A 12,928-nucleotide genomic window follows, 5' to 3' on the forward strand; every position below is an offset into this window, starting at 1 on the left:
TGAACATCTCGCGATGTTGCCTAAGTGACGATGGTTGGAAAAAAGAGTTGGAGGGGGCGGGGTGCAGCAGAGATGTTCTGAGGCTTTTTTTTTTTATATATAATTATTTATTTAAATAAAAATGGCTGCCGTGGAGAGCGAGGAGGAGACAATGTACGTAAGCTCCTTTTAAAAAACATTTCATCATCTGTTAAAGAGTCGCTGTCTTGGCCGCCTCCGCCATCTTTTTGTCGTCTTTTTTATTTCACTTCGAAGTGCGTTCATTTTACACCGGCCTTTCTCGGCGGAGCGAGCTTAACTGGAATACGTCACCAACTTCCAGCTTCGTGTCTACTTCAGCTGCCATTAGGGCTTGCCCGTTTGCTCACCCCGCTTCCCGCGCCACTTTACCCATTCTGCACGCCTGGAGGTTGGGCCGCGGGACGGCGATGCCATGCCCGCCTGCCGCCTTCTTGCCTCGAGCAGTCGGTGGTATTAGCACGCAGGTGTTCAGCAGGCTGCTAGCTAGTCAGTACTGAGTGTTTTCATGGTAGTGTGTATTAACACACTCATTCATGAAACTGTTGTACTTGGCGTCACACACCTCCAGTCAGCATCCTTCATCCAAGTGTGCTGAGCCAAGCATCACATGCTCTTCATGTTGTCACGAAACTTCTCAGAATATTGATCACAGTTTATGGTGCACACGTCAAGCTGCTAAAAGTCACTTTAGTGACCGCTGCTAAAAGTTAGTGAAGTGACCTCATGCGTTGCTCACTTTTCACCAGTTTATTGTTGCTGCTGCTTCAGCTTCATTATCATTATTATCATCCTCACCTCATGCCAGCCTGGGTGCTAGGGCCAATCAAAGGGGTCACACCAAAATACTTTAGTTGAACACCTCTGATGTAATCCATGCAATTCAGAATTCAACCTCACACACAACTTCAGAGTTCACACTGCCACCACGTGATGTGAGCGCAGTTTAGACTTCAGTTCAGCAAGCGTCAAAGGAATAGTGTTGTGCCGTTTTGCTCAATTGCTTAACACTTAATCCAAAAGGAGGAACAGCCTTGTGCTGTTAAAATATGAAGAAGGTGAGAAGACAAAACATTATATTCAGGAAATTACATGAGTAGAGCTCAGTGTTGGCAGGACAAATGCGTTACGCTGGTGTGTTTTCGGGGGATGGCAGAGTAAGATCAGATCTGCAGATGGACATTGTTTAAAATTGACATTAAACTAAACAGCAATACAAATAAAATTAAGAGTACTGTAAGAGATTGGATTGATGTGTACTCTGCAGTGGTAGCTTGAAAGTTGTATGTTCTAGAGTTCCATGAAAGCCCCAATGTGTGGGTGAAAAAGTGGCTGATGGTCATTAGTGGAGAAGCAGGAAGTAGGTTGTTTGTGCATTTGACAGATGGCACTGCTGTAGGTTATGACAATTAGTTTCCATATGAAGAACTACAATATTTACTCTTTTTTTTTCATCGTTTTCCGTTCACAGTTCTTGACAGTTATGCATTGTTGGTAGTAACAGCGTTAAAATAAACAGCACTACTTACAGCACAACTTCATAATGATTAGCTGAAGCAGAATAAAATGTTATTGTTAGCCATTTGGAGTTGAATGTCTGCACTGTTAATACACATGAAAGCAAGAATAGCCACACACAATTTTTACGCACGTACTGAGCAAATGATCAACAACAGCATCACCAGCCCAATTAATTCAACAAGTAAAGCAGCCATCTTTAAATATTTTTTTCTAATCAGAGATGCAAGTTCCCATTTCTAGTTGATTTGTATCTTGAGCTGATTCCAAATTTGCCTTCATTTCTTCTATAGCACATTTTCAAAGTAATAATAATCATAATAATACTCTAACAAAGGCAGGTAATATAATAATATATTTACTAATAGTTATGAATTAAGTGTAATTAAATAAGAATCATTAATATATATTAATTCTAGGGATGCACCGAAATAAAAGTTCTTGTCCGAAATCGAAAACCAAAAATGAGGAAACCAAGGCCGAAAACCGAAACACCGAAAGAAATGATTGTCAGTTATTAGAACCACAGCATTTATGGATTTATCTATCGTATATATTATATTATATTATATTATATTATATTATATTATATTATCTTTATAATATTAATATTATTATCTTATATTACCGTTTTTTCCGTGTATAGTGCGCCCCCATGTATAATACGCACCCTAAAAATGGCATGCTGATGCTGGAAAAAAGCCTGTACCCATGTATAATACGCACCCAATTTTTATGAATTTTTTTCTTTTTTTTTTTAAGTCCCAATGATTGTCACACACGCAGGGAGGGAATGGGTCCCATTTTTATAGTCTTTGGTATGGTCTTAACTAGGCTGGATGTAATTTTTTTTGTTGCCGTTGATTTCTCCGACTGCCCGTAAACGCACCATCGCGCTCCATGCGCGCATGTGAAAAAGGCGTGCGGACGTGAAAAAGGTGGCTCTGTATGGGAGAGACGTTGAAGAGGAATAAAAACACCCTTGGAAACCAAAACTTGCCCCTCGTCGTGACTCAGAGCCGCAACAAATGTTTCGGATTTGTGTAGGGTACATTGTGACAGACAGCAAACGAGCAGGTGATCGAGCAAGCGTCTGATACGAGAGCATTGCGGTCGTATGGAGCGTGTTTGAAGTGAACAGCAGAGACGAAAGGAACAAGGCAAAGTGTTGTGAAATAAAATATTACCTGTAATACGCATTTTGTTATTTGCTGATTGAAACTGCAAATTAAACTGTGAATTGAAACTAATAGGTGGAGAACTGAACTCTCGCTCTTTATATAGCTGACGTGTCTTGCGCATCCGTTCTGCGCATCTGTAATGGCGGCCTTCGTATGACGTCCGGTCCGCGATGGAGATTAAAAAACAAACAATATTTGACAATAACACACCATCAAGGATTGCACCATCGCATCAAACGATGTGTCGTCAATTATGAATTTTACTAAGTGTGTTGGGCAGGATGGCTGAATGCGATGCGCGATTGACAACAAACAAGAAGAAAGGTGATTTCAAGTTTTATTTCGAGGGAGATTTGTCATGTCTCGTCCCCAGTTTTGCTATGTGTCTAGGTTGCCATAGTTTCTGCTCGCGTCGCCCCTCTCTTCCTGTGCCACCTCAATCGATGTAACGTGTTTTGTATTAAAGTCCTGTCTGCCCCTCGCTCACCGTCGGATCATTGCATGTGTTACTGTCATGATGTCTGTTTGGTTTCTGTTCCTGTCTTTGGTAATGTCACCCTGTCTTTTTGTTCCACGACTTTGTCGGTCAGTCCTGTTGTTGGTTTTGTTGTACCATGACTTTCTTTAAAAAAAAAAAAAAAAAGAAAAATTCTCTTGTACCCATGCATAATGCGCACCCCAGATTTTAGGACAATAAATTTGTTAAATTTTGCGCACTATACACGGAAAAAAACGGTATATTATATTATTTATATTTATTTATATATTTATATTTTATTTATATAGCATTTATTTTCAGCATTGCATGTTTTGCAAATCGCTATCCGTGGGTCTTTCTCTGAGATAGTGAAATCAGTCCACACCGCAGACATGCTGGCTCTTATCCCGTTTTCCCGCGTGCTGGCTGCGCTGTTTGCTCACGTCATCACAAGTTTCGGCCGTGTTGTTTCGGTGATTTAGGTCTTTCTGCCAAAACCCGAAAATGCACTTTTGGGTCATTTTTGGCCGAAAATTTTTGGTGGCCGAATTTTCGGTGCATCCCTGATTAAGTCAAAGTCAAAGTCAGCTTTATTGTCAATCTCTCCACATGTCACAACACACAAAGAGACCGAAATTACGTTTTTCTCTATCCCACGGTGACGAGACACATAACACGATAGACATACATGTACGCGACACAATATAAAAACAAGAAGGCAAAAATTCAAACAATCAATAGTAAGAGTGATGAATAAATAATAAATAAACAGATAACACAATAAATAACGGAGCCAGCAAGCATAGCGCAAAAGTAAAAAACATCATAAACAAAAAGGCACAAACAATAAATAAGAGTAATAACAAATAATAAATAATAAGAGCCAGTGTGCATTCAGACAGTTCAGACAGTAAAAGTACAGGACGCTACGCAGAACGGGGGAGCGAGTTCAGGATCCTAACAGCCTGGAGTATGAAGCTGTTTGAGAGTCTGTGTACGAGGTAATTTTTTTCGAAAATGTCAGCTATAAATTACAATGCATGGTGAAATCCATATTGCGCAAGCTTCTATAGTTCAAGATGAAATAAAAAATCTAAATATCTAAAAAATCTATGCTGTTAGGAAAATGTTTCTTGTGGTTGTGTTTTTTTGGGGTGGGGGTGAGCAACTAAAGCTGATTACTGTTTTTAAGCTAATTTGCCTAGGAACAAGTATTTCTAGTGTTTGGAAAATTGTTTGGAACACATATCAACTTTGAACTCAGATGTTCCAGTATACATGAGTCCACCCTGATGCCAATATTGAATGATAGACAGAAGAATTTGCTTTTTATTTTGTGTAAAAAAAAAAAAAAGCTAAGACACAATAAAAGAAGGAAGTGGAACTATTTTTTTTATTATATATTTAAAAGCTGCACACAAGTATCTGTGTGTTGAGGATGACTTCCTGTAACATGCAGGCTCTGACCTCTTTAGAGAGCGAAAGCATGCATGGCTGCTCTTGTGTTAAGTTGCACGGCAGTCAGCAGCTGTACGTGATGTCATTGCTGCACCTCTTGTCATTCATCAGCGCAGGCTGTAAGACACTCAGGTGTTTAGGTCGACTTCAAAACTTCATGCTTATGAATTCAAGGGACAGTTCTCTCCATATGGTCATGATGCAGGAGCAAGAACTATTAGTTGTGCTTTACATCAACCAAACGTCTATTTTCTGTCACATGAGAAACCAGTGAAGCTTTATAATAGTTGGTCATGTGTTGCCCAGCAAGCTTATAATAGTGTTACTCAGGGGGAGCCTGGTGACAGTAGTTTTAAGGCTTTACATTTGGTATAATTTCTTGAGTAGATTCATCTACTCTTTAACGGCCATTTTTCGGCTGCTCCTTTTGGTACAGGTGTCATCACAAAAACAAAAAGATGGTTGAAATGAGATCTCCTGAGCTACGCTGATGTCTCATATGCATGACAGTGTTTTGAACTGAACTATTATTCAAACAGTTCTTGTCAGTGATTCAGTGGCATACAATTTATTTGCGATGTGATCATGGATGTTGTCTGTTACACAGAAAGGAGGAACCAGAGGGCCAGGAGGAGAGAGTACGACCACACAGTAAGACTAAGAAGGTGCGCAAGGAACGGCGCCATGTTGAACAGGTGGCAGTCTCTCATGAGCCGTTGCCCCTGTCAGGGGGGGAGTCAAAGACCTCGGTGGGTGAAGGCGGAACTAACAGTGTATTTTGATTATGAAGCATGCTTGTGAAGTGTGTTGAATGTCTGTGTCTCAATGGTAGCCATCAGACCCGGTGGCGGGGCCCTCGCAAGCGGCATCTGGTAGCGAGTCTGCGGGTTCTCCCAGGCAACGGCGCTCTATCATCCGAGATCGCGGACCGCTATACAGCGACCCCTCACTGCCTGTAGGCTGGACCCGCAAGCTTAAGCAGAGGAAGTCTGGACGCTCGGCAGGAAAGTTTGACGTCTACCTTATCAAGTAAGCACTGTAAACATGGGGCGGATTCATCCTGTTATTGGACACATGAGCATTTCTTTTGTGGCAAAGCTCGGAGGGAAAGGCCTTCCGGTCCAAGGTGGAGCTCATCGCTTACTTCCAGAAGGTCGGTGACACCACGACTGATCCCAACGATTTTGACTTCACTGTGACTGGACGTGGAAGCCCCTCTCGGCGTGAGAAAAAACCTCCGAAGACACCAAAAGTGGTCAAACCATCTGGGAGAGGCCGTGGACGGCCCAAAGGTGCAAAATAATGGCGGTGTACAATGTTTAACAGTACATATGGAGCGAACACAAAGCTGGTGGCGGAATGTGTGTGCTTTACCTTTAGGCAGTGGGAAGATACGTCAGGCTACGGAAGGTGTGGCCATGAAGCGTGTGGTGGAGAAATGTCCTGGAAAACTGTTGGTCAAAATGCCATACAACAAGGCGGAGTCCGGCAGTGAGACCACACCCACCACTTCAAAGGTGCGACGTGTGGCGTTCTCAGGGATGCTGCGTAGCGTATTAATTAGGGGTATAACGATTAGGGGTGTAAATCGCGGGTTTTGTCACGATACGATATAATATCGATACAAAGAACTACGATACGATATTTGCCGATATCTTAAAGCCTGCTGCGATTCATTCACGATATATCGCGATATAGTGCTCTACGATCAATTTTTTTTTTTTTAATAAAAAATATAGAACAATATCCTGATTTATAACAATTCATACGCAAAATCAACAAGGTACTGCAAACTCTTTATTTAGGAAATTACAAGAGTATTGCAGTATACAAAGTGCTTATTTTAACACTGAACTTTGATGTCGTGTTTTTTCTTTAAATGTGCGGCGAGATTTGTGGTCCCTGAATATTTGATCACCGCATGGCAGGATTTACAAACTGCACGTGTCTTGTCCGTTGAGGCATCTTTTCTTTGGAATCCAAAGTGCTTCCAAACGAATGACTTGAAGCCTAAAGGGGAGCAAATTTCTTTGTCTTTTTGGACACTAGCCATAGCACCAGCCCAGGAGCCACGTACTAGTTGTCAACTCCCCTTTCACGTGCCTGCTCTGCTCACAACACAACGCCGCGCACTGCTCCCTGCTCCCGGAAAGAGGAAGCAAGCAACAATGAACTGGATTTCAAAATAAAGTCGCGTCTAATGTCCGAGGTCAAACACGGCGATATAAATCGATGTTTACCTTTAGCATCGATGCCAATAAATCATAGAGCATTATATCGATTAATCGATGTGTATCGATGTATCGTTACACCCCTAATAACGATACATCTTTGTCATCAAAATATCGATTTGTCTGCCCCACGATCCAGCTTCATCGATGCTGTCCACACATCATTTCTATGTTATTGATCGATTTAATTGATATCATTATTGAGATAATTTTAGACCCAAAATTCCTAATACCCGTTCGTTTTTATTCAAGTCTGAATGTTACAGGGATAAGAATTTCCGCGGATTTACGTGTTTTTTTTCCGTCGAAAGTATCATTTGCGTGAATCGTGTAAATCCGTTGAGATTTTATTTTTTTATATGGAAGCGGCCGGGCAACGTTAGCCTCGGCGACTCGCGAGCATTCGCCTGCCCGCCACGACGGCATCTTTTGGCACATCTCAAGGCAAAATTTGTTAAGCTGTGAGTACGGAAATCGGCTTGCCTCTGTAAATCTAACTCACTGGCAGCAGTGATGCGCCAACATCTGCCTGATTTTCGGCAGCATTTTGGCACTGCTTTCGTCACATCATTTCCACTTGTTAACTTAACTTATGCGGAGAACTAGTGTTTTTACACCGCCACAATGTGAATTTGCGATTGGGTTTTCATCACTTGTATACGAGTTATTTAGTTAGATAGATCTAGGGCCTACTCAGCAAAAGTTTTCGCCAGCATGAGGATTGTGCCAGGGAGATAGACAAGCCGAACGGGATCAAGAACTGCTTCAGATGGGCATGGCAGCGTCATTGTACAATTCGGAACACAGTCCGTAACCATGTGCCTGATGGAACATATCCATAAAGTAGATGTCCCGGGGAAGGTTTTGTGTATTTTCTGTCTCGATATGATCAGCTATGGAGGTCGCGGCACTAGGAACATTAAGGAGCACATTGAAACAAAAAAAACACAAAGGTATTTTTTTACTTTTACAAGCATGTGGGTTTAGAAAGTAACATGATGTTACATGCAAGCTAATGTTACGCTATTGCAGTGCTTCTCAAATAGTGGGGCGCGCCCCCCTTGGGGGGCGCCGTGCTATACCTGGGGTGGCGCGTACTAGAATAAAGTGTAATTGCGCATCTTCCCAGCAGGGGGCAGTGGCGCTCTCATTGTTACTTCTGTGACGTTTGCGACAGTGCAACATTTTACGACTTACAAGACAAGTTAGGATAGTCACGGTGGGGAGGGGGGGGCGCGAATAGTTTTCTTCTTGCTAAGGGGGGGCGTAACAGAAAATAATTGAGAAGCACTGCGCTATTGTCATGATATCGATAAAGAATAAATCTTCAATGATCTATATATATCATTGAAGATTTTATATATATCATTGAAGATTTATTGATATATATATTATATATTATATATATGTGTATATATATACATATACATGCATATACCGTAAAATCCGGACTATTAGCCGCACCGGATTATAAACCGCACCAGCTAAAATTGGGGGATATTTTAGTTTTTTTTCTTATATAATCCGCACCGGACTATAAACCGCACGTGCACACGCGTTTTTTACAAAGAAAGACCGTTCACAGAAAGCCTTTTTAAAGTTTTAATAACATACTTTAACATGTCTTTCTAAACATTGCCTGTGACACAGCAGTAGTACAGCAGCAACACGGAAGTGTGCACGCGAGTTGTTAACAAAGAAAGACTGGACACAGAAAACTTTTTTAAAGTTTTAATAACATACCTTAACATTTCTTTCCAACGCGAGTTATTAACAAAGAAAGACTGGACACAGAAAGCTTTTTTAAAGTTTTAATAACATACCTTAACATTTCTTTCCAAACACTGCCCGTGCCGCGGCAGTAATACCGCAGCAACACGGAAGTAACACAAGACTAATAGGGCTGGATTAAAAAAAACATACCCGGTAAAAGTCACTGAGACGCGGCGGTAACAGCACCAACAGGGCTCGTTAAAAAACATACCAGTAAAAGTAAAAAGAGAGCTTCATCGTCTTCATCTTCCTCCAGTGCACTGAAACCATCGAAGCGTTCCTCCTCAGCGTCCGATTGGAATAGCGTTAGATATCCTTCGCCTTGTGGTGTGCAACAACGGGCAGACTCTTTTCGCTTTGAGATCCTAACACACACTCCACTAAACAGGAAAGTCCCACACGTGTAAACTGTCCCACCGGAACTAGTGAACGTGAACTTAGGTTCCGGGTGAATTATGTCAACCCACTACAGCCTCACACTTTCTCAGTCTCTTCGTCGTCGCTTTTATGCATTTCTTCGAGTGTGATGAGGGTCTGTTCATGTTAATTTTATTCATGCACGAAGCGCTAAATTACATTAAACTAGCGAGCGACACGTATAGCTCCCGTAGACGGACGGGACCACGAAATAAAGAAAAGGGTGACGCAACCGTCTTGACAAACTAGCACGTCTTCTTCGCCGCATTATCTCTTCTTCGTTTGTCTCGCTCTTGCTTCCTGCTAGAGCGCCCCGGAGGCCGTAAAAATCCATAAATACGCCGCGCGGCCATTTAAGCTCTATTTCCCTCTTTGACAGCCAAATAGATTGCTTTTAACTTAAAAGCTGCATCAAATGCATTTCTTCGTGTTTTCCATGAGGGTGTGTGCATGATGCGCGAAATGTTCAAAACACAAACGAGCACGTCTTCTTCGGCGCATTATTTTTTCTTCGTCTGTCAGCGAGACAGACAAAGAAGAAATAATAATAATAAGAAGAAGAAGAAGAAGCAATCCTGCTAGAGCGCCCCCTGGAGGCCGTAAAAATCCATAAATACGCCACGCCGCCATTTAAGCCTCGGGGTTCAAAGTACCCTTCTGAATAAAATGCATTAAAAGTTCACGTTCATTACAACTTGTTTTTGGTGAGCAAAATGTAGAAGAATTTAATTTAAATGCTGATTGATTGGGTTTTAATACAATGCAGATGGTCCAAACAGCACTACTGCTTTGTGTAATCTCTGAGTCACATGGCAGAGTAAGAGAAAGGGTTTAGAGCCCTTTGACGCAGGTCACCTAGCGTACATTTCTACTAAAGCTCATAATAGTCACAAGCAACACAGCCAGAATAAGCAGCAGCCATAGTAGTCTTCCAAAATAGTATTTTTGTTGTTTTTTTCTTCAAGATACCGCAGTGTATAAAAGTGAATTTTATTTTATTTTTTGCCATTCTTCACATGTCCTGAGTGTTGTTAGTCACCTAAATGTTGAACAGAGAGTGTGTTTTACCGAAGTCAAATTCCTTGTTTGGCACGCTCAAACATGGCGAATAAAAAACTCTTGAATCTTCAAGTGATCAAGTCATCACAAAAATCACGAAAAAATCCTTATACAAGCCGCACCTGACTATAAGCCGCAGGGTTCAAAACGGAATTTACGGTATATTAGGGATGCACCGAAATAAAAATTCTTGGCCGAAACCAAAAACCAAAAATGAGGAAACCAAGGCCGAAAACCGAAACACCGAAAGAAATGATTACGTCAGTTATTAGAACCACAGCATTTATGGCGACATGTGTACTAACCTCACTAAAATCAAGGCATTGCAATAAACCAGTTACAAAAGTATGAAAATATTTATTTAGCACTGACATTACAACAATGCACAATATAAATTTAAATTCAAAAATAAAATAAAATAAAATGTTTAACTTGACCCCACTCATGTGTACATTAAATAATAATTTACAGGCTTATAACTGACTGGCCTGCTGAAAGACTGTAAAATTAAATATGTTCTCTTATAAAAACACAGTGCATAAGTCAAGTGCCTTTTAAATCATCTAAGGCAATGAATTCCGTAATTTTGTGTGTTATGCCCTTTGCCTTGGCAGAATCACTGGAGAACTTTCTTGCCTTTTCAAAAACGTCTGCCACAGATGGCGTGCTCGGTGTCAGTTTCCTTTTCTGTGTCGCCTTCTTCTCATATTCAGAATGGCGATCGGGATGTTTGGATTTCAGGTGATGAATTAAACCCGACGTGGAGAAACTTTTTGCAGTTGCACCCCCTCTTGAAATTTCAGCATTGCATGTTTTGCAAATCGCTATCCGTGGGTCTTTCTCTGAGATAGTGAAATCAGTCCACACCGCAGACATGCTGGCTCTTATCCCGTTTTCCCACGTGCTGGCTGCGCTGTTTGCTCACGTCATCACAAGTTTTGGCCGTGTTGTTTCGGTGATTTAGGTCTTTCGGCCAAAAACCGAAAATGCATTTTTGGGTCATTTTCGGCCGAAAACTTTCGGTGGACGAATTTTCGGTGCATCCCTAATATATATATATATTTATATTCATATCTCTCGGCGCCCGCAGACCCCTGGCTACTTTTCAGTGTTTTTTCTCATTTGCCATTCTCATCTCTGATGTTATTTTTAATCAAGTTTAAGTATTTTTCGCACACGCATTGAGTGACTTCAGAGTAACATTATCTGCTCGTTTTCATTTATAAACACAAAGATCATACATTTATGTGTTTTGATTTTCCATTTTATGAGCAAGGTTTTGGCAACAATGTGCTTGTATTGGACCATGAATAGCTGCACGTAGAAGCAAAATAACTACACACTCGCTTTCTGCAGTTTACTCCAGGTGCGTTCAATGACCAGTCACACAGTAGGACATCTCAAACATCTACCGAAATACTCATTCAATGCACCAAACAGCAATGACTAATATGTGAGAACATTACAAGGGGTAGATGGATTTTCTAATGTATTTGACCCACCAAAATCAGAACAGGGGGGGAAGCATTTTTTGCTGCCAAACAACACGTAGACCAGCTGGTACTCTTTTTATATGGAATAGGTAAGCTTTTGACAAAATCGTTTACTGTTAATTCCAGTTAGTAATTCGTTCTACAGAACAGTAACAGCAGAAAGTTATTTGAATATGAAAATACACTTTACTACTATACATACTGTATATTTGTTTCTTCCACAAAAGATAATGTTGAATATTGTTCAGTTATGCAAAGCACTTAACCAAATACAGCGAAAACCTCGACTTACGAATGTCTATACTTACGAACATCTCGAGATGAACCAGAATTTTTTTTACTTTTCTTACAAACCAAATTCGACTTCCAAACCCGTAGGCGACTCTCAGAGTGTGTCTGGTGACGTTGTGACGTGTGTGTGTGTCATTTAGCCATTTTCTTACTGTCTCTATCCTTCGCTTGGCCACTCCCTGTGTTCCTATGTGGCTGTTAGCATATTGACAAGTTCATCCATAGTTCGTCTGGAGTTTTGGTTTTCAATGGCTCGGCCACTCCCTGTGTTCCTGTGTGCGTGTTAGCATATTGACAAGTTCATCCATAGTCTGTCTGGAGTTTTGGTAGTCGATCATGTCTCCTAAGAAGGCTAGTGCAAAAAGCGGCGAGGGTAGTCAGAAAAGGATGTAGCAAACGTATAAAGTAAGCATACGGTACTCTCAAGCGCCTACTCCTTTAGCAACTCATCACGTCTTTCATTTATGGGAGAAATCGCCTCTACTTTAGAACTTCTTGACTTAGGGTGTATTCTGACCAGAACATTCCTATAGTCCTCTTGTTTGGTCCGGACCAAAAGTGGACTTAATTTATTTTGTTTGGTTTGGTTCCTATTCGGACTGTACATTTTGCAAGCGAAGTATATTTGGTAAACACACCCACGCTAGTGATGATCTGTGCTCCCATTGGACAGCAATAACCAGGGCGGCACACAGCGCACAGACCTGGAACTGGAGGAAAACATGCGAGTCCTATGCACCGCATTCCTGCTCTGCATATTTGTGCTGTTGGTTTGGATCTACGCTGTTTGTATTCTCACCTGAAGCGGGACGCACCAGAGTTTGTTTGGAAGCGAATTGAGACCACTTTAAAAAGTGGGTCTCAGTCTGTTTCTCTAATCTGCACCAGGATTCATTTCCATGTATTCACACCTGCACAAAAGGTCTGGACCAGCGTTACAATCGAACCTTGGTTCGTTTGAAGTGGACCAAACAGTCAGGTCTGAATACACCCTTACAATGAACGTGATAA

General features: G+C 41.3%; 1 protein-coding gene across 4 annotated transcripts in view; it reads left to right on the plus strand.

Annotated features, from left to right (window-relative positions):
- mecp2 (methyl CpG binding protein 2) overlaps positions 1 to 12,928 on the plus strand; it is a 25,388-nt gene continuing 12,460 nt past the window's right edge. For 3 of the 4 annotated variants that reach the window (XR_009717959.1, XR_009717961.1, XM_061298121.1), the window contains exons 1-5: positions 1 to 153; positions 5,261 to 5,402; positions 5,486 to 5,682; positions 5,752 to 5,945; positions 6,034 to 6,170. Coding sequence is in view for 2 of the 4 variants with exons in the window: in XM_061298121.1 (XP_061154105.1) it covers positions 122 to 153; positions 5,261 to 5,402; positions 5,486 to 5,682; positions 5,752 to 5,945; positions 6,034 to 6,170 (702 nt within the window). In the remaining 2 variants the exon portion in view is untranslated. Of the gene's footprint in view, positions 154 to 4,106; positions 4,197 to 5,260; positions 5,403 to 5,485; positions 5,683 to 5,751; positions 5,946 to 6,033; positions 6,171 to 12,928 lie in introns of those variants that run through there. The other variant, XM_061298136.1, reaches the window with a different exon arrangement.

Source organism: Syngnathus typhle, linkage group LG2 (genome assembly GCF_033458585.1).
Source record: "Syngnathus typhle isolate RoL2023-S1 ecotype Sweden linkage group LG2, RoL_Styp_1.0, whole genome shotgun sequence".
Taxonomy (NCBI): Eukaryota; Metazoa; Chordata; class Actinopteri; order Syngnathiformes; family Syngnathidae; genus Syngnathus; species Syngnathus typhle.